Source organism: Cupressus sempervirens, chromosome 5, assembly GCF_028749045.1.
Source record: "Cupressus sempervirens isolate cs-2001-9-10 chromosome 5, ASM2874904v1, whole genome shotgun sequence".
Lineage (NCBI taxonomy): Eukaryota > Viridiplantae > Streptophyta > Pinopsida > Cupressales > Cupressaceae > Cupressus > Cupressus sempervirens.
The window spans coordinates 463,634,569-463,661,822 of NC_143122.1; the positions used below are offsets into that span (position 1 = coordinate 463,634,569).

General features: G+C 34.5%; 1 protein-coding gene across 3 annotated transcripts; it reads right to left on the reverse strand.

Annotated features, from left to right (window-relative positions):
* Positions 1 to 2,779: 2,779 nt before the first annotated feature.
* On the reverse strand, positions 2,780 to 26,532 carry LOC149556776 (uncharacterized). Of its 3 annotated transcripts, none has more exons than XM_089831302.1 (7): positions 25,730 to 26,532; positions 22,777 to 23,034; positions 12,288 to 12,364; positions 12,150 to 12,189; positions 11,929 to 11,986; positions 7,871 to 7,940; positions 2,780 to 4,009 (listed from the first exon to the last, which is right to left on the reverse strand). In XM_089831302.1, exons 2-7 carry the CDS (start codon positions 22,976 to 22,978, stop codon positions 3,368 to 3,370), a joined length of 1,089 nt encoding a protein of 362 aa, XP_089687428.1. In that variant the 5' UTR covers positions 22,979 to 23,034; positions 25,730 to 26,532; the 3' UTR covers positions 2,780 to 3,367. The 3 variants fall into 3 exon arrangements, with proteins under 3 accessions (XP_089687428.1, XP_089687429.1, XP_089687427.1); XM_089831303.1 differs by having other exon boundaries at positions 25,236 to 25,750; XM_089831301.1 differs by lacking the exon at positions 25,730 to 26,532 and having other exon boundaries at positions 22,777 to 22,972.
* Positions 26,533 to 27,254: the final 722 nt, after the last annotated feature.

Consider the following 27,254-nt stretch of genomic DNA (forward strand, 5'->3'; position numbering starts at 1 on the left):
AATTCATATTTTTATATTGCTAGCATGTTGTTAACATGCTCCCTATGCTCTTTCTTCCAAGCCTTCTTGGTTGGTTGTATGAGGGACAACAACATAATTTTTGTTGTTTTTTAATATAAATATAATAAATTTATGTTTATTAAGTTTTAGATGCTAAAATTAATGTTTCTAAAATGATATTTGATTTTTAATTGAATCATTTAAGTTTTAAATCAAAATCTAATAAACGTTTTAAATTTGAATTACAAATTTGTTATCCTACTCTAAACTTTAAAACATCTCTAGCTATAAATGGGACCTTCATATTATAATGTTAGTATTTTCCAATTAAAGATTTAATTTCTTATCAAACCTTGGGAGTCTATTACTAAAAGCCTAACATTGGTCATTAGATCATCTTCAAACGTTCTTCTTTTACCAATCTTCTCAAAGTTTTAATATTTATATTTAAATTCACTTATCATTCTTTTACACAACAATTTATTTATTAACTAAAGCATTTGTTAAAATTCTATGTGGCGTTCTTATCTTTTGACCAACTCTTTTTTCTAATAGAATTAATAGCATTAGCAAAAGTAAACATACCTCAAAACTAATTAAAAAGTTAAACTAATATTGAAATCTTAACTAAACAGTTTATATTATATGTTTGAATAGATTGTAGTTTGTCTCTGGGAATTTTACCATGAAGGATGCCAAGGCGTTTCTTTTCATTTATAAAATCTAATATTATTACGTGTAATTGAAGACTTACTTTAATTTCTTTCTATAATTCCATTTTCAATATTGTTGATTTCTTTCACATTCAATATTTTCCTATTTACATGCATTCACCTCATCCATGTTGGTGTCTTCATTATTTTCTTCTTCATTAGTCATTGAATTGAATGCTTCAATTTTCTATATTTTTTACATTTTTACTTCTATAAGCAAATTTCATAACAAGAAAACCATATATTAAAATGATAATATTATATAAAAGGAATAGCAAACAAAAGTAAAAACGACATATATAAGAGGAAAAAAAAAAAAAAAAGATATAATATATTAAACCTAGAAGAATCGTGGAAAAAAAATGGAAGAAAGAAAAGGAGAGGAAGAGAAGCATGGAAAAGGAAAGCAATCTAAGACACGAATCAAAGAAAGGTCTAGACAGGAGGAAAACAAAGGGAGCAAAAAGGATCCAAAAACTTATTTTTCAAACATGTTCACATATTTTATTTTTGTCTTCCCTCAAGCATTGAACTTTAAATGTTTAGTTATCTCTCCTCATTATATGTGTTTACTTGCTTTTTTATTGGGTTTTATTTGTTGCCCTTTTCCCATTTTAAATTATTCTTTTGCTTTTGCAAGCAACCAAGCATGGTGGATTTCATATATTTACAAAAAATTCTAAGCTAGATTGTCATCCTAACATCCCTAGTGCTAATAACAACACAATTTTCCTAAGAGTATGTGTCATGTTGAATTACGGAGGCTCGGTTAATTCATTTCAAACTGATCCAATAGTTCTATAAAAGCTCCAAAACATTGTTTCCAACATTCTCATACTAAAATTCATTCAAAATCCAATTGCGTTCACTATTGGTCTTTTTCTCTCCTTGGCATAATTGTTCTATTGTTTCCCACTTTATGTTAGTATTTTAGTGTCCAACCTTAACTTCATAAGTTAGTGGTATAGCTGGTTATCGTCTTTCTTAATAACTAGCTTATTGCACACTAGAAAAACAACTACCTAGTCATGGTGCATGCTTTCTTGCCTTGTCACCTATCCTATTTCAAGCACATGCCTTGTGTAGATTAGTTGACATAAAAATGTTAATGTATTGATCACCCATTACAATGTTTTTTAGAAAACAATTGGAGCTTTTAATGGTTGCTTTGTCAAAGAAATGTCAAGTTAAATTTTATTAAAGAATAGCTAATTGTTCTTGTTATGGATAATACAATATTGATTAAATTTCTTTCTAAAAAATCATAAATGATAATTGCCACCTTCATCTTTATGTTATAGACCAGATTAATTATCATACTATTTCTTGTCTAATTTTGGTCATTAGAAGCACTAGAACAATTCTAAGTTTGGCGAATGGGTTGATTTTAGGGTAGAGCTTAGGGTTGGCTCAATTGGAATTTTCTTTTAAAGATTGAGAAGTGAAGAGCACTTCATTTTGAATATCTGTAGCCCTATGTAATCTCTTCATTTATCTATAAATTTAATCGTGCTTTCTTGTTTGCTTTCAATTTCCATTCTTCATCATTCAACCTACAAATTGATTGTTACACTGATAAAAAGTCTTTACATATAAGAAAATTTATAAATCAACAAAATATGCATTAGATAGGCCACAATAGGTAGTGAAATAGTTGACATAATATGACATGATTTTTTTAATTCTTCTATTTTATTATTAAATAATTTATGCAACAAGAATGCTTTACATATAATAGTAATTAATTCCAACAAATAATAAGAATTAATCTAGGCTTGGGCCGTTTACCGATCAAAAATAAAATAAAAAATGATGCAACAATACATAATAAACTTCTTATTAAATTTAATGACAATAATCAATTAAAAAATCCACAATATTAAAAATGGGTATATATGCTACAGTGGTAAAGCTTGCATTGCCACAAATTCAAGCCCAAGGTTGAGCACTATATGAATTGACCTATACTATCTTGCACAAATAACCAAAGGAAATTTCTGCTTTAAAGCTTTTTAGATATAATTTTTAAAATCCTAAACTCAACTCAAATCATAGTTAGTACACTATTTAGATGAAAGTAATCACAGCTTGAAAGTTGCATTCAACATTGGAGAAAAACATAATGGGTGTAATGAGCTTGGTAACCAAACTTATCATTTGATCCCATACTAAAGCGGTTTCCAACCCAGTAGACCATTATTTTTATCTCCTCCCATTAAAACAATTGCATGGAGAAATGGCTAGACAACTTAATGCCAGCCCGAATTCGCCAGTGTGAAGAAATACCTCTGATTTTGTCAAATAAAACTACAGGTAATAACAACCTTACAGAAATTTTGAATAAGGTGAATATATCATCAGTTATAATACAAGCCATGGCTACCTTCTTTATTGAGCTTGAAACCATTAAAGAGAGGTCTTACTCAGCATGACTGACATATCGAACCAAAGTGAAATTAAAGATCTGTTCACTCCATTGACCATGAAGATGGCAAAGCATGCATAAATATGGTACTGCTCAACTTTGACAAGTAAATTTCACCTGTATTGCAAATCACAATGTTGGTATCGATCTAGCCTTTTAATCAGCTTGAGACAAGCACCTTGAAGCCTTCCATTTATATGGGCATTCATTTTCTTATGGCATCGGGTTTTTATATCCATGATGGCTGATACAAACCAGGTTGCAATGAGAGCATACTATGGTTATTGCCCATGTTATTTAGAACATTCGAGAATTCAGCTTCAGATACAACAAGAGAATTTGGAGTTGAACCAAATAGGGTTGGATGGGGCTCTGGTGCTGATGCATGTGCTTCTAGCTGTTGAGATTGCAAGTCAGTAGGAAAATCAAACTGGGGACCTGAACACAACATAATGCTCTGGTAATTTGGACCCAAAGGCAAATGCTTCTGATACATTATACTCTCATGTGTTTGCTGCCCTATATTATCATCAACTCGTATTCGTTTTTGAACTGTGCCAAACTCTCTAATGTTTGGGGATGATTCTCTCTCATATAGCAATGAAGTCTCCTGCTGTTTCTCCACAATTGAAGAAGCAACAGTAGCATTTCTATCATTTTGGGATATAAGATGTGGCATCCTATTGACAGCTACTTCATGTTCTCTGCCATCCTGCCTTGCACTTCCTTCAGCATTTTCATTGGGTTCATGAAAAGGTGATGTAGGGGAAGAAGCTGTTTGAGACTTGGGCGGACCTGTTTGATGTTCTTCCATAATCTTTTCTAAATACCTCCCTTGAGCGTCAATCCTCAACTTTAAATGCTTTTGTACCTGCATGCGAGCCACTTCAAGAACTTTAGAGTAGTTTAATGTAACAGAAAGTTGTTTGAAGAACAATTCGCACAAAATTGTGCAATGTAAATAAAAAATTATCAATATTTTCATTTTTCTGTGCACTGGACATTTTAAGAGAATTTCACATACAATTGATTAAAATCGGCTCTTCAAGTTTTGAATGGAATATTATTATATTAACTATCAAGATATTATACAGTTTGGAAAGAAGCCGCTTTCCAGTTGAAGCCTTTAACATTAAAGCAAAAAATATTTGACTTTCATATGCATTTTGGTTTGTATTTTGATATAAATCTTCTGCTTCAGCCCCATATTTAGCAAAAACAAAAAAAAAATGTATTTCTTTCCGTAACCATCGCAAAATTCAAGTATTTTCTAATGTTCCTTAGGGACAGGTAAAATCCTTGTTTTTAGGAGAAAAGATGTTTTAAGGGCTGTGGGATGGAGGTGAAATATTGTCAAGAACAAAGCATTTTCAACAAAAAAAAAAAACTCCTTAGCTTCCTGGAGAATCTTTTTTTCATTCCTTCCATGTAGATTAACCACAAAATAATTACTATTTGAAACCTAATCTCTTTTTCACGACTTCTTAACAAAATGAAAAACCAAAAAAATGTATAAAAACTTGAAATCGCTTTAATTCTTAACATACATAAAAGCTTGAAATTACTTACCAAAATGACTTAGCATGCTCTAACAAGACTTTATTTGACATACTTGATCTAATTCTATGCTTGAGGACCAACCTCTTAACTCTCTAACAAGCCAAGAATCGTCTAGAAATTTAAATGTGCATTTTGGACAGAAAACTAAAATTTGAAATCCTAATCCAAATCAAACATCTCGAAACCTAATCTTTTTTAATTCCTTTCGTGTAGATTAACCACAAAATAATTATTCAAAACCTAATCTCTTTTCATGATTTCTTGACAAAATGAAAAACCCTAAAAAAATGCATAAAAGCTTGAAATTGCTGCCCTATACCATAACCTATCATTTAAAAATGACTTAACATGGTCCAACAAGACTTTATTTGACATGATCTAATTCTAGGCTTGAGGACCAACCTCTAACACTCTAACAAGCCAAAACCACCTAGAAATTCAAACGTGCATTTTGGATGGAAAACTAGAATTTGAATTTCTAATCCAAATCAAACATCCTAAACCATTTGAAAAGATCCCAATGGACCCTAAATGGACTTCTATAACTTAAGACTCGACATCAAAATGACCGTAGTTGCACCAGTAAAGTGATGCTCCTGCTCCCTACAGGCCAGCTAATATTCAGATCGCTGCGATTTGTAAGTGGTTGCCGCCAGTCTTCACCAGGTTTAACATATATATAATTTATAGTGGAGATTATTGCTGCAAGGTCACTATCACTCTCTGACCTGTTGTAAATCAAGGATATTTCTTGAATGAACTGAAGTTACAACAGTTGTGTTCTATACAAGTTTCAATTTCATGTTATTGGATCTGTATGTAGATTATTGAATACTATTTAATCTTTGTCTAACTGACTAAATCTTAATTATAGAAATCTGGGTTATCAAGGGTGCAGAACAGCTAGTAAATAGGGTTCCATGCAAAATTGGGTACTCGATGCGGGTGAGAATAATGACAGTGGGGTTCAATCTGATGCTCATCTTCACCAACTTGAAACAATTACTGAATTCCTGCATAGTTTGACCATTGGGGAAAACATGGATGGTAATGCGGGTGCCCTACCAGCGGAAAGTGACATGGGTATTGCACCCATGGAGGAATGAGTGAATTGGGTATGTTCAAAATCCTCCCAAATTTTGTCAATTTTAATATTGTTGGATGGAATACTTGTTTGGTATGGGATGAGCCCGTTGTCCCCACATCTTCAATACGAGGGCATGAGGCCTGTTCTTGTATAGTTGGGAAATTAAGAAACCATACACATGACATGTATGCTCAATTCTGCAGTCAGTTTTGTTCTCGCTCAATTCTGCAGTCAATTTTGTTCTCCATCTGCATAATGGACAAGCTTGGTTACTGCAAGTGTCTACTTCTGGACAAGTTTGGTTATTGCAACTGTCTACCTCCAATCCCCCCATTAAATTGCAGGTTTCATATTGACAGTATGCATGTTGTTTGATTGTACATTGCACATGTCAACATCAGACTCTGAAATGGATGTATTCATAATTGAGTGACCTGACATTGTGGTAGGATACGTATCTAATGTAATGGACTTTCAAGTTTATTGGCTAATTAGTCCTCAGTTGATCGGGTACTCAGTAAAGTATTGTAGCATATTTGCTTGGTAGAGTTGTAGATATTTCTATTATGGACTTTGAGCTTGTTTCAATTGTAAGGCCATTTTTATAAAGGCCGTCTATTATCATCATTCCATAGGTTTAGTAAGGTGTTTGGCATATTTTGTACAGATCATATCATACATTTTTTATCTCTATTTTTGTGTTCGGTAATGATTGGAGGTTTTCTTTTGGTTCTTTCCTCCATGAGCCTTTGAACCAGTTTTAAACATTGTTAATAAAATATTAGTGGCTTGCCACTTTTGCCAAAAAAAAAAGGGTTCCAATCATAACTATGTCACTCGTAGCAATCTCGGATTATAAGAAAAATGGTGAATAAGCATATAAGATAATTGGTAATTGCACCACATTGAGATCACAAGAGAATGCAAATAATTCTGAGAATGGTCTTGTGACACAATCTTTACTAATTTGCTATTCATCCTTTATTAAGGAATAATGTCCTACCATTTTCATGTATTCCTTTTCCACTTTGGCAACAATTATAATATATTCAAAACAATTTAATTTCTAAAACAATGAATATTGCAAAGAACTAGACACCTTTGATAAAAGGAAAAAAATGTCAACACATAAGACAAGATATACACAGTATATTGATTTAAAAAGTATAAATTTTCAGTTGCAAGAGACTTAAAAATGTTCATAATTTGTGGAAGCAAAAATATGACACGCACACACACGCATATGTATATTCAAATAATTAGTGGGGATTATTGCAGCAAGGCCACTATCAATCTCTGACCTGTTGTAAATCAAAGATATTTCTTGAATGAATGGTTACAACAGTTCTGTTCTGTGCAATTTTCCATTTTTTCTTATTGGATTGGTGTGTAGATCATTGAGTACTATCTAATTTTTGTCTGGCTGACTAAATCTGTTAATTATACAACTCTGGTTTATCAAGGGTGCAGAACAGCAAATTATTAGGGTTCCAAAGATAACTGTGTCTCTCATTGTAACCTATAATTATATGAAAAAAGGTGAATAGGTGTGTAAGATAACTGGTAATCGCACCATGTTGAGATCACAAGAGACTGCAAATAATTCTGCGAATTGTATTGTGACAATCTTTACTAATTTGATATTCATCCTTTATTAAGGAATAATGTACTGCCATTTTCATGTATTGCTTTCCCACTTTTGTATCAATTATAATATATTCAAAACAACTTAGTTTTTAAAACAATAAATATTGCAAAGATGTAGAAACATTTGATAAAGGAAAAGATTTCAACACATAAGATATAAACAGTTCATAGATTTAGAAAGTATAAATGTTTCAGTTGCAAGAGATTTAAAAATGTTCATAATTTATAAAAGCAAAAGACTGACAGAAATCGAGAGTTTTGTTGAATATTACCCAAAAATATAATAAACAGAAAAATGTTCATACATCTGAGAATATTATGATGACATGTTGATACTTGTGGAAGTTCATTCAGCACACAGGATGATCCGGAGTGGCATGTGTCAAGTATTAGACATCATCATAAACCAGAAAAATAGAAGATCTTAAGATATTCTACCTCAAGTTGTTCATAAAGCCGCTTCTGCACTTCCATTTGCATTTGAAGAGCTTCTGTGATTTGAATTCCTCTGTAAATCATAACAACAGAATATTAGGTCAAGACAAGTGAATAGTAAACACAACCTAGCATTAACACCATTATACAGAAAATCATTGACAAAGTAAGTGTAATATGTGGACTTGTATATATGTGCATGCCTACAATCTCAATGGTACAAGTGAGTTTGAGTCTATTCAGCTTGGACAACAGGGCAAATTGATTGCAATATTCCTGAAACCATCACCTTGATTATTTAAATCAACTGTATTTAATATCACACTTCAAAACTACAAAATCTCAATTGCACTTTAGTATTATTTAATTACAACAATGATCTACAAAACTTATCCCAATAACAAGTTAGCGCAACCTTAGTAACTCCCAGCAATTCGGACCGAAATTTAAGATTTATACAAAGTAGCATAATAAACTGAGAAATAATGGTATAAGATGCCTTTATTTGGTTAGATACAAAGTTTACAGAATCTAAGAATACAAGCTACAAAAACTTGCTTCCACTTAGGAGCTAGCAATTATCGCTTACGGTCCGTGGAAGGCGGCTAGAGTTTGGAAATCATCTAGGATGCTGATTAGCTGCCGGTATCAGTTGCATTATAAATAAAATCAATTCATATATGTAAGTCGCAAAATAAATGTATGAAGCAAACTGACACAAATTTGCTAGTATACATGTTGGGCAATTCCACTAAAATATATAACTCTGATTCATTTTAAAGACATTTCTTTTTTCTTTCCCATTTGGCATTTATGCTCTGATATTTCTGATTTAATAGAAAATCTTGTGTATTCAGCGTTTGGCATAGTCTTTGACCTGCTGCTTTATTTTGAATCATTAAAGCTGGAAGAGAACCCAACTGGCTGAGATCAACTCCCTCCCATTTTAGAGTATCAGATGGTAGCAAGAAGCAAAAGTAGTTCATGCAGTTTTTGCAAAGTTTAGGTGTCATCCTTGGGAATGACCGGGTTGAGAAAGGTTTTCAATCTTGCAAACTCTGTTCAGAGGAACGATGATATCCAGTTTCCTTTGCTATGCATGTCAGTATCCTGGTATCTAACCTGTTCTCTCTAGGCTTCATGGAATTGCATCACATTTCTCACTATCCTCATGCATTATGCTTGTTAACACTTTCACATAATGTCAGCAAGACATTTATGGCCATTTTCTATTATGTGTATTTATGACCAAATATATATTTTGTCGGTTGAACCTTCTACTCTTGGAGTAGTTGGAATGGCATTAAGACCATGTTTCGCACATAGCTTGAACATATATTCAGAAAACATATTGAAATGATTGCAAGATAATTTTCCCAAAATCACATAGTCCAGAATGTCTTTGAACATTTTGTTTATTTTCCCTCTAATGTATTGTCAATTTTGTGGAAATGAGTGGGCTGCGGCAAAGGTATGCCATTTCAGTTTAACAATAACTTAATGCAACTCTATAATAGAATATAAGAGCAGCCAACAATCAATGTATGTAAATAGCAGAAATAAATTTTGTCAAATTGCTTCTGGATTCAATTGTGTTCAATTTTTTTTGCATCAACGTTTCAAATCAGACTCCATGATCCATCATTCTGCTCTCACATCCTGATGATGGATCATGGAGTGTGACCTGAAACGTTGTTACAAAAAAACCACATGCATTTGAATCCAAAAGAAATTTGAGCATATTCACATTGATTGCAGAAACTTAATGTCTTTAAGCAATAAATTTGTTATCTTGTTCTAACTTCATACTTTCAGAATTAGGAATGAGTTCACCTATATAAGAGGTTATCATCAAACGTTCCAAACTTTCAACTTAAATTCAAACCCTTTCAATGTACTAACTAATCTTGATTAGTTTAGTTGAGCAACATAAATTATAATCAAACTTAATAGACCTGGTCCTCAATTAAGTATACCAAAGCATCCCCTAAGCTTCCTACACCCGGCAGGTCTAGTTTAGTGACAAGGCAATGCAACCCCACCAAGGTTTGCTCTCTGACATTCATGCATGACCAGCATCAACTGACATGCAAAATACTTGGAGCCAGGTGCAAATGAAACACTTAAAAAGAGATGGTCCTTAACAAATTTGGGGCAGAGGCAGCAGCATTAAATGGGATTTCTTATTTGTGATCATAAAACTGTGCAGACAGTAGAGACATCTATAAAGGGATTATGCATGCATGGGTCAACTTCAATCCTTTTCTGTGATTTGTTCATGCTTGGATAAGAAAACATTTTACAGAATGTTCACTTTCTTCAAGAGCTGATTAAAATACTGAATTAAAACAGTTTTTTATGCTCTACTTAGTACAGTAGATTATATAATTGTAAACAAGATACTAGAACAATAAACAACTGTATGCACCTACATATGATTTGCCAGTCAAAAAATTCTTTACAATATTTATTTATTCTATGAAGGAAATTAGATGCATGTATGAGGCCACCAAACTAACTTATTAAGGAGAACTTAAACAGGTTAATGGACACTGAATCTAAAGGTATTCTTTCATAGACCACATTGAGCTTAAACACATTGCTGTGGGCCATTGGAATTCCATATGTGTTGCATAGGCCACATTGAGTCTTAACATTCTTACTTAAGATACTTGTAAATATTTCAGAAACACTAAAACCATCTTAGTTCAGGTCACTCATGTACATGGTCAACCTTCACATATCATTTTTTTTTTAAACCAATTTTCTTAGGAGGAAGGATGTTGAATTTTGTGTTTTACTGGATACACTTTCCTCTCTCTATGGATACATATATCACTGTATCTGATATGAATACAAATTCAAAAGGACTTGGCTAAGCTTCAAATACAACCCACAGTACATATAAACAGATGAAACAGATGCACTGTAATAGATATCAAATACAATTAATATATGATCCAACCCATACCCAACGAAATAAAAAGTAAAAATCCCATTCCAACAGCACAGAATTAGATTGGTATAGTACATGATGCAGTTGAATGCCCTCGAATTCTTATCAAAAACAAGATGTAAGACCATTTTTGATGTGAACTCATCTCCTAGGCTGAAGCGAATTGAAATATTTTTAGTAGTTGGCTTGGACAGTGAAAGTTGTCTTTTAAGAGACTAGGAAAACTGGTTGAGTCATTGCAAATTGGGAAGTAGGCTCAAAAATTAGCTTTACTAGAGTTCATGGTAAGAGAGTCTCCCAGCATAAACTTCTTGTTATTAAACTAATGTAAATTTTCGTTTCTTAAACTAATATAGAAAGTATTTCTCAATACCCATAATGAAAAGGAACATGAGACAATTTTCCAAGCATACTGTTCATCCTTAGGTGCATATTTGGAGACTTTTATGCTGATTAATTTTTTCCTGAGACTTCAGTTTTGTTAATTAAATGTATCCTGTTTCAAAAAAAACAAGGATGTGTTGTCTCTATATCATTTTCTATCTGTTTTGATACATGTATTCATTTCCATACAACATTGCAGGCGTCATAAATTGATTGGAGGTCCAATCTCTTCAGCTCTACTGCAGCTATGAACATCAAAGCATGTCTATTGTGAGAAATTCGGGTGTCTGTCATACACCCAAATATGCAGGTTGGTTAAGTTAAACATCTGCATTTCCTTGGATATTACATCCTTGTATTTTTATTACTGGTATTTTGAATTTTTTAGTTGGTACTTTGATATTTTATGCCAGTACAAGGAAAGAAGAACTTGTAATAGCAGGTACATGACACAAAATAATGATGAACATTAATGGTATTGAGTCTTCACAATAAGAATGAGGTCCCTTAACAGAGGCTTGTGATAACCATAACTTATGTCCTACAGTTGTAGGATATAAGACTAATGAGGAAAAGTTCCACATCCATAACCCTATTCAATTATAAAGCTGAGTTTTATATGCAAAAGTGGTCTTTAGTAATTATTTCTCTTTACTACATTGTAGGCTAATTGATTATGTACAACAATTCCCACAACATTTAAAAAAAGAAATAGACTTACGATGTGGCATCTATGTTTGGTATAACTTCAGAAGCCTTTCTCTTATCATATTTGTCTCCTGTTATAAGGAAACAAAGTGGACAAAAAAATCAGGATACATTGAAAACTGTCAAAAATTATGTCAAAGACCAAAAAAATAGAAACTATAATAGAAAAACTGTCTCAATATTATCCTGATCACAATAAAGTAGTTATCAGTGTGCCCTTAAATACAAATGTACCTTCTCGACACTCGGGTACATATTTTGCAAGTCGGTATTTCTGGAATGGTGCTAAAAATCAGTAATGTGAACACAAGAGATACTAAAATAAAGTAAATATACCAAAATAATACCACTTTAAAAAGTAAAGATCTGCACCTGCAAATGACTTTTAACGTGATAGATAGTGAGATCTTGAACGCCCATAACCCTAAGTACGCCCTTCGGTGTGGCTCCTATGAAACATCAGCAGCTAGGTATTAGAAATTTAGAATACACAGTTCACAAATCAAATGAAGATGTTGCAAAATGTACTCCATACGAAAAATAGGTAATAATCTCTAAATACCTACCATTCTCTTCAGCATTAAGTGCATACTTTGAAACCTAAAGAATCTCCAAGCCAAAAAACAATGAGAGAGAGAGACCATGTGCAAACTTAGACAATAATTTTCAGTAACCAAATGGAAAATAGGAGGAAGATGCTAAACAAATTTGACCAATGGATATCAATTGACAAGATCTTGTTTGGCAAATAGATCTTTGAGTGTTAATAAGCATCAATTGATGTTTTTTGTGCTAGTATGTGCTTGAAACCTTGAGAACACAAGAAAATGAGAAAAAAAAGAGACTACACAACCTGAGACCATCAAATTCAGTAACCTTCAAAAATAGAAGGAAGATACCAAACAAAGTTGACCAATGGATCACATTTGACATGATCTAGTCTAGTAAATATAATCTTTACAAGCACCATTTGATGTCTCTCGTGCTAGTACTCAAATATGCACATCCCAATAAATATATGTGACACATCATCTCACATCAATAGTTATCGTCTTTTCCTTTATGGATATCCGTGTGTAACAACATTGAAGTTCCATTTTGTATATTTTTTTACTAGATCCAATCCAAATTTAGGTCCACAGATATTACTATAAAGTAGTTTCTTACAGGATTTCCGAACACAGTGTAGGAGTTGATTGAAACATTTCCAATTTGGGCAGGACAAATATATTTATTTAGTTTAAATCTAAGGAAAACTTTAAAGAATTTGCAAGTAGAAACTTAGTTACTGGATGCACACCCTGGGTATGCATACCAGTTTGGATGTGCAGTCTGTATGCATCCAGAATGCACATCCTGGACTATGGATGCACCTGAATGCACAATGAGTGCATATGGAATGCGTCTGGGGCACTTCCAAGCGCATCAACAGGCCAGTTACAAAAAGTGACATGAAAAATATTTTTTTCCTTTTTTTTGGTCAATGATAAAGTATCATACAATCAAATGATTTAGTTTTATAATTATGTATATTTCTTTAATTTTTGTCTATATATACACACAGACACATGTAGCATCTACAATCTTCTTCCTCAACATCCTCAAGTCTTCAGGCACATTATCTTTTACCTCACTCCTTGAGAGGCTTTGATGAATCTAATCTTTTTCAAACGGAAATGTTCTGCTGTAGGGAGATGTATGTGAGGTTCTGGTTAGCTTGTTGTGAACTTCTAAGAATTCTCAGCTTTCCAAACCAGTTTCTTGGGTTCGAATTAATAAAAAAAACCTCTCAGCTGTAGCATGCATGTGTTGAGAGTTCAATAACTCTTCTTTCCTTATACTTTAGGTAGAGTATTAAGATTTTTTCTAGTTTTCTCTCTCTTGAAGAACAGCCTAAGTATTCTCAATGGACTCTTACTCTTTCAGACATAACTAGCATTGTTGTAGAGGGTAGAAGTAGAACATTCTCGAGAAAGTTGTAGAGACTATCCACATCTATTACTTTCACTTCCACTTGGTGTGAATATGCACAGCTGTGCATGCAACTGCAACTGTTTAAGTAGGGATTTTTTTGTTAAATTTGCAGGAAGTAGTTAGTTTATACATTAAAAATTAATCGGATGGATGACTTTCGTCACCAATAAGAATACCAGACTCCTCTTCTGATCTGAAACTAGATCTTCTCAAGTTTAGAGACTACTTATTTTCTCTATATTTTCACTAAAAATAAGTGCAGTAGTGGCTGTAGAAACAGCTGTATCAGCTGAACAACCAGTTGGTCTTGCACAATCAAAAGCAAGTTGTAACTGGACCTTATCAACTTCTGTATAAAAAAAATTGGTGTTTATTTCGATTGACTAAATTAAAGGAACATGGTACTACAATAAACTATGTTGTCTTAAACATTTGAGGCTAACTTTCCTTCGGGGTCGATGTGCATGACATATCTGTAATAAACTTAAGCTGTCCTATGAGATTTAGATAGAACCTAATAAGCACTGTCTGGTTGATGAGATTGTCTTGAACTCAAGCTCAGTATCTCTTGCATGATAAAACCTAGATTCTTCCATGTTAGCAAGCTGGTGTTAAATCTGACGATTAATTGATACATAACATGCGTCTAATAATGCCCACATTAAGTTGAGGGTCTTCAGCTGGAATATGTAATAGCTGGACCAGATACCTCAGGATTAGAAGTCATAGGAGTGAATCATATCCTTGAATTTTCCTATAGCCTGTTGTGGCCGGGGTGAAAGTGGGGTAGGGTGAGAGGCTGACTTCATAATGGGTGAATCCTTGGCCAAGGTGCACTAATCCAGTGCTTGTCAGTCCTAAGACTCCGGATACATCTTTAATCAGGTGTCATACCGAGACAGCAGGAGCTGTAGGGTATTACCGATTAAGGTTGTAGGACTCTTGCACCAGTTCCCAGAAGACTTGTCCTAGTCACTCCTCATCCCTTGTAGAGGATTGGGCCCACTTCAGTTAGAAGTGCGCAAAGGAGGATTGAGTTACGATCCATGTTTGGGCAGATAAATGCCCTGATGATACCTTTTCCCCCTAGCAAGAGGAAGAAGCAAGAAGATTTCAGTGACAGCCCATTTCTTGAGCTTGGTAAGTTAACCCCATTTTTGTATCTTGACACAAAAATTAAATTCATGTAACATAAATTGTAAAATCAGAATTGGTTCACTGTTTACTTCCAGTCAAGTTTCTAGCAATTGTGAAAATCTGATATACTAAATGTTTAAGTGTATTTCTTTTAATTTCAAAAAAAAAAAATCACATTTTAGATTAATTTCCTCTCTTGCATTTATGTATTCATATCTGGTTGTTAGCCAAACTAGTCGTTACATTCTCTTATCAGTTTTTTAGCCTATTACATATGGTATTAGAGCACCGGGTTCCACACTAGACTTGGGGCTCGCCAACATCCAATATAAACCCTAAACGGACTAAGGCATTTTGGTTCTTACCAGGATGTTGATAATTATCTGTACAAAGCGCAGAAGGGTGTGAGATACCCTTCAGGTTAAACTTGTCACCGCCTATGAGAAGGTTGTTTGGCAGGAACTAAAACTTAAGAAAGATGACTCTATGAGGGATAAGAGTCGAGGTAAAGAGAAGTGGTCACAAACTTCTCAATATTTCAAAAGGAAAACAAATAGAGTGGAGACCACATCTAGAGGGGATAAGAAATACAAAGGGCATAGACAAGATAACTGAGGAAACAAAAAGGAACCTCTGTCAATAAAATGGTTAATAAATCGTCAAGAAAGGCAACCAAAAGGAAAAGACCATTGGGAGGTTGTTTTAATTGTAGAGGCAAACAATATGCCAATCAGTATCCCACCAGGACTCAGGGTGGACAATCTTAAAGAAATTCTCTCCCAAACCAACAAGCAACCTTCTAACAAAGGATCCACATTGCAGTAGCTAACGGGCTACAGAAAACTTTATACCCCCTAAAAGTCTTAGTAGGTTTCCCAAAAAGACAGAAAATATGCAAACAAATCTATAGAACTCGGGCAGAGCAGTTCTTGTTTGAGGCCAAGGTTGAATTTCGCAATTTAAGTTAATCTTTATGTAGCACGACCAGGGTCTTATGACATAATTCTGGGTATGAAATGGCTATTGAAGCATAGGGCAAGGGTAGATTCCTTCAACAAAACAGTTGAGTGTTTAGATGATTTAGGTAATGTTGTGTGCATTCAAGGTATCAAACCAAAAAGTTAATTTAAGACAACTCTCAGCCTCTCTCAGTTGTGGCGTAGGAAGAAGAAGGGTTGTCACCCATTTGTGGTTAAGATGGAAGAGATAGAGGAACCCTTAGAGGTCAGTTACCTGGATGACTGGCTCTTATAGAATACCAAAAAAAGAGAAGCGAGTGGAAACAAGGTGGAAGAAGAACCCAAGGAGATATTTGAAGATAAGTACCCCTATCTTTGTGACTTCCAAGATGTTTTTCCTGAGGAATTACCTGGATTACACCCAGAACGAATTTTTTGATTTCTCTATAGATCTTGTATTAGGAGCAGAGACTATATCTAAGGTGCCCTAGAGGATGACAACTATAGAATTGGTTGAGTTGAAAGTTCAGTTACAGGAATTGCTTGATAAAGGCCTAAATAGACCTAGTGTATGACCATGGGGAGCACCAGTCATTTTTATCAAGAAAAAAGATGGTACCCTCCGACTTTGCATTGACTATAGAATGCTAAATAAAGTTACCATAAGAAACATATATCTGCTACCCCACATAGACAATCTTTTTGATCAAATACATGAAGTTGTTTTCTCCAATATAGATTTGCAGTCGGGTTACCGCCAACTAAGATTAAAAGATAAGGATATTCACAAAACGGCGTTCAGGACTCAATATGGCCATTATGAGTTCACGGTTCTACCGTTTGGGTTAACCAATGCCCCAGTCGCCTTTATAAATCTCATGAATAGTGTGTTCCATGATTGTTTGGATAAATTTGTCCTTGTGTTCCTCGATGATATCCTAATTCACTCCAGGAATGAGAAGGAATATTTGCAGCGTCTTCATGTTCTTCTGTGGCGTCTCCTCGAACACCAACTTTTTGGTAAACCCTCTAAGTGTGCTTCTTCCAGAGAGATACAGTAGTTAGGTCACATAATCTCCAACAATGGGATGGTAGCTAACCCTTAAAAATCAAGGCAATATCTGAATGGCCCATTCTCATTAAGGAACAAGAGGTTAGAAGTTTTATGTGATTGATAGGAGATTATAGAAAATTTGTTTTGAATGTTTCATGCAATCACAGATTTGGATGGACTTACAAATGTCAGCAAGCCTTTTGACTGTCTAAAGGAGAAGTTCACCACAACAACAATTCTAAAAGTGTCGGACCCAGAAGGACAGTTTTTAGTAGTAACTAATGCATTAGCCTTGCAAAAATGTGGTCACTGTTTGCTAGGAAAACCATTGGAACTCATATCAGATCATGAAGGGTTGAAATATAACTCCACCCAAGCTAACCTGAATGCTTGACTAAGGAGATGGTTGGAGTTAATATCTGATAATCAGTTATATAAAAGGGAAGGAAACCAAGCGCCAATGCATTGAATAGTAGATGACATATTTATGCAAACAGTAATTCATACAAATTTCAGACAAGTTTTTCAAAGTTGTGAGGATGACAAATTTTATAAACAAGTTAGAGAGGCTTCAAATCAACCCTGAAGACCATAGATATGATGGATTCGGATTTGAAGCAAATGGTTTGCTTAGGTTTGAAGAAAGAATGTATGTCCCAAACTCAACAGAATTAAGAAACCTAGTTTGGAAAGTTCATTCAGCTCCCTACTCCCGACACGCAAGGGTTACTAGACTCTTCGTAGATGTTAGGCCCTTGTACTTTTGGAAGGGCCTGAAGAGGGATGAAGCTAAATTTGTCGCCAATTGTCTTGAATCTCAGAGAGTCAAAGTCAAACATTAACACCATACAGATCTGTTTTATCCTCACTCTATTCCAGAATGGAAGTGGCAGGTGATTAATATTTACATTGTCCAAGGATTGCCTATGTCACGGAATAAGCACAATGCTATCTTGGTAGTGGTGGATAAAGTCATAAAAGTAGCACACTTTATAACAGAAATTCTTACGGATGGAGCACCCGTAATAGCCTGGAAATTTGTTCAAGAAGTCTTTAGACTTCATGGTGTACCAAAAATGGTTATCTCAGACAAAGATGCAAGAATGACTTCTAGGTTTTGGCAAAGCCCTTTTACTGCCCTAGGAATTCAACTAAATATTAGTTCAGCCTATCACCCAAAGACAGAACAAGTCAACCGAATCCTTGAGGATCTATTGTATTTGGTCCAGAAATGCTATCAGAAATGGAAGGGCATGTCAAAATGATCTGACAGGGATTAAAAGAAGCTACTGATCGGCCAAAAAAGGTTTGCAGGTGCAAAGCATACGCCTCGACACTTTGAGGCGGGAGAGAAAGTACTCCTAAGAGTCAAGCCTTGGAAAAGTGCCATCTCTTTTGGGAAATCCTCAAAAATAGCACCTAGATATGTTGGACCCTTTGAGGTTTTAGAGATTATCAACTCAATCGCATGCAAGATTGCTCTATCCCCAACGACGTACAATGTGTTTCATGTCTTTTATCTTAAGAAATATGTGTCAAGTTTTTCTCATACGATTGATTGGAACTCATTACAAATGCGACACACAGAGGTGGTCATGTTCAAGCCCATTAATGTGCTCGATGTATGTAGGCTTCGCCTACACAATAGGGAAGTCAAGCAAAGTAAGGTCCAATGGGACCAATACTCAAAAGACAATACAACTTGGGAGGATTGCGATGAGATTCAACAGCAGTTTGCTTATCTCTTTAGTGTTTACAATCAATTAGCTAAAGTTGAATAATGTTGTTTCAATGTAATGTAAATATTTGCTTGTACTTGGTTTTATATCATCGAGGCCTATGATTCACAAGGGGGAAGATATGTCACACCCCTCTTGAATGCTTAGTTTAAACAATAGTTTTATATATTGTGGCCTACATGGTTTTGGATTTAATTTAAAATAGTAATTTCGTAAATTGTGCTCTAAATGGCTTTGAATTTAATTTAAAACAGTGGTTTTGTGAATTGTGCACTAAGTGATTTTAGATTTAATTTAGAACTATGGCTTTGTAAATTGTGTCCTAAATGGAATTTGGATTTCGTTAAATCGTAGTTTTGAGTATATTATCTAGCAATGATGATCATTTAATTTATGTTAAGATGCAATGGATTGTGGTTGATATTATTGTATATGATCAAGCGGGTTGAGATAGATGTAATTGTTGCTTTACATTATGAGTTTTGAACTTTTGATGGGAATTCTATATTATGATTATAGATTGACTAGTTGTTTGACAAGTGGGTGCAAGACCAATGCGGTTAGTCTAGGGTGTAAACATCTTGTACCAGTTATGTTTTATGATCAATGGGGAAAAGATGTTTGGGAAATGGCAAAGATTGATGAGTCTAGGATTAGTGAGACCTAGGCGATTCGGTTTCACTAGGACATTGGAGTAGTGTCGCTAGTAGCTCTTAGTTATAAGACTAGCCTTGGCTCCAACTTGCACTTTGTTTGGACTACTTAATTGCGACACTTGAAGAGTTGACGATAATGTTGCATTCCTTAAGTTTGGTCTACCCTACCTTTAAATAAGTGTATCTTATAGAAAAAGTTTGCTTTAGAATTTACATCCAGCCATTTAATAATTATTATGAATTATCATGTACAATTGGACATATATAATTGGTTATATTATTTAAATGAATTATTAGTATCATTTAAATGAGTAAGCATTTTAATGTAATTATATCTTGAATTCTATTATACTACATCTATATGTTTATTAATTGATTTCAATGCCAACATGTATCTCGGTCATGTTTTGTTCAGCCCAAAGACAACCCTTTTTTTGATCAATCTATCATTTAAGACCATCTCCTTGTATTTTCCGCATCACCTTAATTTGTTTGGATAACTTTAGGATTTGATTATTTCAATCTTGTGGCTTGCTGAAAATGGAATTATTTAATTGTAAATCTAATGTTGGCTACTTGCCCAGCGAACAAGACAAGGAATGGCAAACTTTTAGTGTCATGTCACTGCATTGAATGGCAGAGAGATTCGCTTATTAGGGTGGTATTGTGAGATGGTTGAGTGGAGAATTGAAACAGTTTTAAAATTACTTCCAACATTCTTTTTGAGGATGGCACGAAGGAAAGGATTCACTAGTCACCTTTGTTTATGAAGAAAATGATGTATTCACATATGTTTTTGGGAAGCTCAGACAAAGCTTGCAAGAAACAATCTTGTACTTCCTTCTTTACTTTAAAATTTCAATAGATATATATGATTTATTTTGTCGACAAATTATGTTGTGGTATTGTTACTTTGGGCAAAAATCATGTATACCCCTATTTGGGGACATGACAAAGGGACTCTAACAAAAGCACTAGGTTTTCTCCAATAGATATTAAACCTTGAGATTTTATAGACTATGTAAGAAACATTTCAGATTTCTTGTTTCCATGAAAGTTTAAGAATGAAACACCAGTAAATTATCCATTGACTAACTCTGACTCCTCTATATGAAACATAATACATTTGACACTTGACATTGAGAGAATCTATTGGGTAGTAACTATCTGAGTACCTTCAAGGTATGACTCTAATTTATGCTATGATCAAGCATATGATTTAGGCAATGCTCCTCGTAGATAACTCTAGTTATTGTTTTTGTATTTCTAAAGACATATTTGTGCATTCCTTATTTTACCATAGGGATAAAGTGTCGGACACCATTCTTAGTATGCATTACTCCTATTTTGTAAATCCTTTTGGTTTGGCTACACATAATTAATTCCTATTTACAACACTACAACGACTAGGTTGGCTCATCAAGTACAGTCATAGTTCAATTAATCAGGTGGTCATGAGTTTCAGGATCAAAGTTTAGAAGCTCTATATTGCCATGTTCTTTGACTCCCATTTTTGTATTTTTGAATTGTGGAAAACTTACTGCACTTCTTTTCTATAAAAGATTCCCCTCTATCAGAAATACAAGTTGATGCTTTTAAAGCACAATTTTTGCTTACGGGTTTGCAGATGGGGAACAAATGGGAGAGAAATATACATGTGCCTTGATTTTAGGGATAGTTACATAGTAAGCATGCTCCAACTTGACTAATAGAAAAGTGAACTCTTCAGACATCCTAGTTCCCCGGGTACACACCTCATAGATACAGTTAGTGTCAAATGAACTATTCAAGATCACGAGGTACTTGTGAATTAATAATTTAATACTGATGAATTATGGATCATGAAGAATCAATCAGTATTAAAAACAATTTCCTGAAAATGGATATTACATAATGACGCATTGTGAAAACAGCAAATAAATGAAAAAAAAGAGCAAGAGAGCTTCCTAATGAATGGTTGATAATACTTGCATAAGATTTTGAAATGTCTTAGAGAGCTAAGTGAACTTGATTGTGTGAGAAACTCCATGTTTAAGTGCACTTGAAAGTGAGTAATATTGGAATAAGAAACCACCCAAAAAGTCCTGAAATTTCACCTTAGTACCTCGAGCACTAAGTAACACCATTCAAGATCATTAGTGATGGGGTCTTGCAAATTGCTACTTGTGGAGATAGTATGAAAGATAGAGTCAATAGAAACACGGGGCTGGTTACCAAAAAATGTTTTAAATTAATAATTAGGTTGTAAATAGATTATATTTGTCCCTGTACAAATGACTTTTCAAACTAGGTTGTAAATCAAGCTCACTTAGCTCAGATAAAGAGTTGTAATACTAAAAGAATTTGATAGTATGATACTTCATCATTCATCAATGCCAAATACCAAACTAATAATGATAAATATAACAATATGTCAATTTATGGTTCAAAATTCAATATTATGTCATATACAATATCATATAGAGCATCTGTCCTTCAAAATGCCAAAATGAGAAAAGAAACAGTGAAGAGCATAGTGACCTTTGTATTGGGCAAACTGGTTCTTTCAGTGGTGGTTTAGGGTTTTCCAATGCTAAAAATAAGGTTTTAAAATGTACCTTTTCATTACTTTTTGGCAGTCAATGCCTTAGTGTGCCCCACATACAACTGGGAATGCTTAAGCACATACCTGGGCATACCCCCAGCTGAACCTGTACCCAGAAGTACCCAGTACAGGTGCAGGAGGTCTTAAGGGCGTACCCATAACCAATTACAATACTTATCTATCCCACTCATTTAACTGAAATAGAAGAATTAGAGAAATTAACAGATCTTAACCATCAAGCTTATAGTTGACTGAAACCACATTTGGATGGAGTTTGATGCATAAAGTCCCAATCAGCATTACCAAAGCCCAGGACATACTTGAATTATATAGCCATGCAACAAATATAATAAGGTATAATAGTCTTCAAAAGATAATTGTGCATATGTGAAGCTCATTTTATAAAGTCCTGCAAAAACATATAGCTTAGAATTTCGTTCATTGTCATGCTTGCAATTAGCGCTACTCGGTGACAATAAGTACAACTGGATATGATACACAAAATATTTGAAAATACTAAAATATCTCATCGTTGTGAAAGCATTCTACCTGATCGAAGGAAAGAATGTCAAACTAACAAGAACCAAAAAAATCTAAACATATACTCAAAAACTGTAGTGTCATGCAACTTTCAAGCAATATTTGCAGTCATAATATCAACTGAACAACTTTATGCCTTAAGATCAAAACGTTAAAATTGACAAAAATACATTTCCCTAATTTTAATAGACTAAGTGACATGTCCATAAATTACTTACTATCAGGACCTCCAAGTTGGGTAACTGCTTCAACAAATCGATCATGAAGCTCAGTTGTCCAACGTAGTCTTTGCTTTGCTGACCCTGCCCCAGATGATGTAACAGCGCTATGTTCTGGACTGGAAACTCTTGAATGACCTGATCCTCTTTGTTCATTTACTTCGACTCTTTGATGATTCATGCTAGATGTCAAAAAATTCATCTTTTGGCACCTGGTTTAGAAGCAGTACAACATGATTGCTTGCATGCATGCTCAACCTGCAAGCATCATAATGTAATATAGAAACTAAGCATTATTATTTTCAATCTTTTTATAGTAAGATAAGCTTCTACAGTTGTTATGATACAGTACACATAATGTTATCTGAGCCTTTTTAAAGCATATGGAAAACCCTAGATTCTGAGAGTGGTTTCAAGAAAAGCTATTTGTTTTCCAGCCCACAATATGACAATTAAAAGTGAATTGCTAAGTCCAATGACACTTGATACTTCCACAGGAACTTAGATTATAGCGGATGTCAAATAACAACAGAAGGAAGAATGACCGCCTTATAAATCTGTTCTCCTTGTTCAAGGGAATAAATATTATAAACTTTCACATGAAATACTAGAAATATGCAAGAGCTATTGAGAACAGGAGAAGAATTGTGACAATGTTTAATTAAAGATGAAACAAAATTTGAAAAAATATTTTTTTGCTAGTGTCTAGTGTTGCATTGATCAGGTTGTCTCCTCGGTCTGGGTGAATAACACAATTTCAGGTTTCTTATTGGATCAAAGGAATTCAAGGCAGTGGAAACTCGACTCTCCCTAATTTATTCATTGGAAAACGCCTTGCAAAAAATTACAAAAGCCTCAAGGAGAATCCCAAAAAAAATCAAATGACTGAGTTATGAGATACTCAAAGAGGATATTCATCCATAATACACCCATGCTATACATGTCACCACTCTAAATGCTCGTCCCTGAATTATCATTTTATGCTGCGAATCCTGTTGACAAGTAGAATCAATAAACACTAGTGTCTCCAAAAATTGCAGAACATATCCCCAGGAATTGAACTTTCCTCTGGGAGAAATCTAACTGTGATTTTACCAGCCAAATCAACACAAACCATTGCATACTTAAGATTAAGGCTTTGATGTTTAGAGGCTCACATTAAAGAAAATTTCATATTTCCATTCCAGAATCATCATCAAATTCAAGGAAGATGCAATACAGAGGAAATCACTCAAGTCCCTGATTATTCTTTAGATGTGAAGGTTGGTTTTTGGATGTGCAATTCACCTTTGCAAGTTGTTTAAACTTATTCACAAGAGAAGAATCCCTGCATGGCTTATTATTATGTGTTTGAAATTTGAATTAATAACTGGATAAAGGTATCAGCCCAAATAGCTAGAGTTGAACTGCAGTTAACCACCCAGTGAAACTTATTGTCAATTTGTGATCCAGCTTAGAAGACCATCTTCAGATACTCCTAAAACATGCAGCCAAACACACAAGCAGGAAGTGAAAAAAGAAAAAGCTCACATTCCTCACTGCTACATAAAACTTGTGACTATGTGCATGGCACGATGACAAGATGACTCCAAAGAAAAAGATCCGAGTACTCTTCAGCTGAAGGGTACTAAGCTGACAAGTGCAGCAGTGGCCCTTTAGAAATAGGAGACAACATACCTGAATCCTACATACAACTGCCTTCTCTCCCTCACCTTCTTCAAATCTTTTGGAGGTTGTTATTCCCGCCTGACCCCTTCGACCACAGTTAACTTTAGTATAGGATTGTTACCTGTTATGCTGAACTAAGATGCAGTGTTTGCTTCTGCTCATAAACATGTTCTATTAATATATAAGCAATGAATCAAATTTTAGGATCTAAGAACATGGGTTGAAATTTGGAATAATCTTCTATTATGGTGCATGAAATGTTATCTTATGACTTTTAAAAATAAGAGAGCAGGGTTGTCCCAGACAGCTGCAAAAAGTAAGTCCAGAAGGCAATGAAAGAAAAAGAGCCTTGTGCCGACATTGCTCAAGATTATATACAAACAAATGTCCATGCCTTCATAACAAGACTAACAATCAACGAAATATGGTATGAGGATATTCTAGAAACAGGAAATTTAGGTACTCTTTTTGAGGAAACACAGTCTGATAGTACAGCAAATTTAGTGATCAACATTCATTGTCAAAGAGCTGTCTTAAAGAAGCAGCTTCCAAAGGCCTAATGTTCTTGCACCCTTTGTCTCAGGGGTGTGCTTGTTTTTCCAGTTGGTTCCATGGGCTGCTTTGGCCTTGGGGACGTTATTAAAATTATTCATTCAAAGATAGGATGCACAGAACTTTTTAACAAGTTAAGATATTTCATCAGAAAGTGAAAGAATTGGAAGTGGTTTACATTTGAAAAATCTATAACTTCCCGATAACATGCCAAGCAGTCAAAAGGACACTAAATTTACCTCCATTTGTCCGCTAAAAACTGAACCAAGCCCCCACAGATTACGCAACTTACACTTAAACCATAGCTTATCTAGGCTTTTGCGTGCATCAGAAGCTTTTTGGCAAGCCTAGTCCATTCAATTTAATATGCCAAGATACCCTAAATCCGGCTGAGGTGCCTAGGTCAATTGCTGTGAAAAAGCTTCATTATTGATGCCTGTTGAGGCAATTTCACTGCCGGTTATGCTAAACCTCTAGTCTTCAAGATAAGTTATCTCTGCACATCTACTTGGAGCCACATCAATCTAGATGGTGTCCATGAATTCAGTGAATACACCATGCAACAGCAGCTTAAGAGTAGTCAAATTATTATCTAAGATATTTATGATAACAACCCAAAACAATCATCGACAGAACCCAAAATAAAACCATAGCTAAATGACTTCCATCAAATCCAGTGCTCAAAAGAGAAATTTCCAGTGCTGCCAGAATACTGACAAACAAATACATATACCTTGGCAAAGCTCGTAAAATTCCAACAGCATTGTGTTTTGCGCTGAATAAGAAATGGAGAGACCAAAAAGGTATGCAGCAGCGACGTGGAAAAAGGAACGGTATAATGAAAGCCAAAAAGAGGAAAACTAATTTGGATATAGGATGGCTCTGCCACCCAATCCGATCCTCCTCCAACATAATGACAAATGCTAACCTAGTTTCCATCGAGAATGAGAGAGAAAATAATTCGCCCATAAGATGGCGTTGCCATCCAATCTGATCATCCTCCAAAATAAGGACAAACTTGAACATAGTTTTCGTCATCGTGATTCATCACACACACTGATAATTGTGAAGCCCCCACGGTTCTTTCGATATAAGCCTAAACCTCTTGCCCCACCATTTTCCGAGCCAGCGGGTCTCATTACACTTGTAAATCGTTCAAGTAAACTGACAAATATTCCCATACAAAACAGAACATTTCCCAGCCGCTCACCGGATCTCGGCCGCCTTCGCTGGCTGTGAGCGGTCATCTGCGCTCCCGACAAATACAAATCGATGGTAAGGGAGGGATGTTTCTGTATAAATCTCCATTTCATGACTTTAACGTTCCCCTGTTTCACCAAAAATGACGGAAAAGAATGTCCCACCTGTCCCAAGTTAAGGGCATTCTCCATGCAATTTCCTCCGATTTTCTTCTTAACAATTCAAATTAACAGTTTTTTTTTCATTTGGGTAGCTTGAAGGTCTATTTCTGTGTCTTATCTGCAGCTTTCCTCGGTTTATCCGTCGCTGTACTTCCAGTATTATAAATCAGATGACGACGAAGATATTGCTCAATCTCTTCATATTACGTAATCTTTACGTGGATTTCCAAGTTTCTCCAATGAGATCTCGGAATGATTCGAAGAAAGAGTCTGTTATCTTTCATCTGAGTTAAATTTGAACAGTACTCTGATAACTCCTACAAGAAGCTCTGCTCTTATTACTATGATTTATATATTCCAGAAGACCTCATTGAAAACTTCGGAAGTTTGAATTTGGGATATCTTGCAACAAATAGTAAATTTCGAAATTCGAAAAATTATTATTGTTATAAAATAATCTTTTAGAAATTGGATTTGTTTCTTTCTTGTAATCTACAATTGAAAATTACATTGCATCATTTTCTTGGGTGTTGGCATGTAGTTCAAGGAAAATACTAACTGTTATCTTTACTTAGAGGAAAAGAACAGTTTCCTCGAATATAATTATGGAAAACAGTTTCCTCGAATATAATTAAGGAATTGTTATGGAAATTGTAAATATAAATATTCAATCGATGGAAAATAAATGTTATAAAATAAAACGTTTAGATTTAGGGTAGATTTTCAATAATATTGATAGAGTATTGGGACTTTGATGTCTTGGAATTGAAGGTCATGTCATCTCTTTATTATATGTATTATTATATTTTAAAATTTTAACAACCCATTTTTATTTTTAGATGCTAATGTCTTATAGCTTGTAGGCTTGATCTTATTGATCTTGTATTTGTACTATTT

Bases quoted from the DNA above. Each gene is read 5' to 3' on its own strand.
- LOC149556776 (XM_089831302.1), bottom strand. From the start codon at position 22,978: ATGAATTTTTTGACATCTAGCATGAATCATCAAAGAGTCGAAGTAAAT. The intron at 12,190-12,287 runs GTGCAGATCTTT...GCACCATTCCAG, and splicing joins ACGTTAAAAGTCATTTGCAG to AAATACCGACTTGCAAAATA. The intron at 4,010-7,870 runs GTAGAATATCTT...GCTCGCATGCAG, and splicing joins GGCTTTATGAACAACTTGAG to GTACAAAAGCATTTAAAGTT.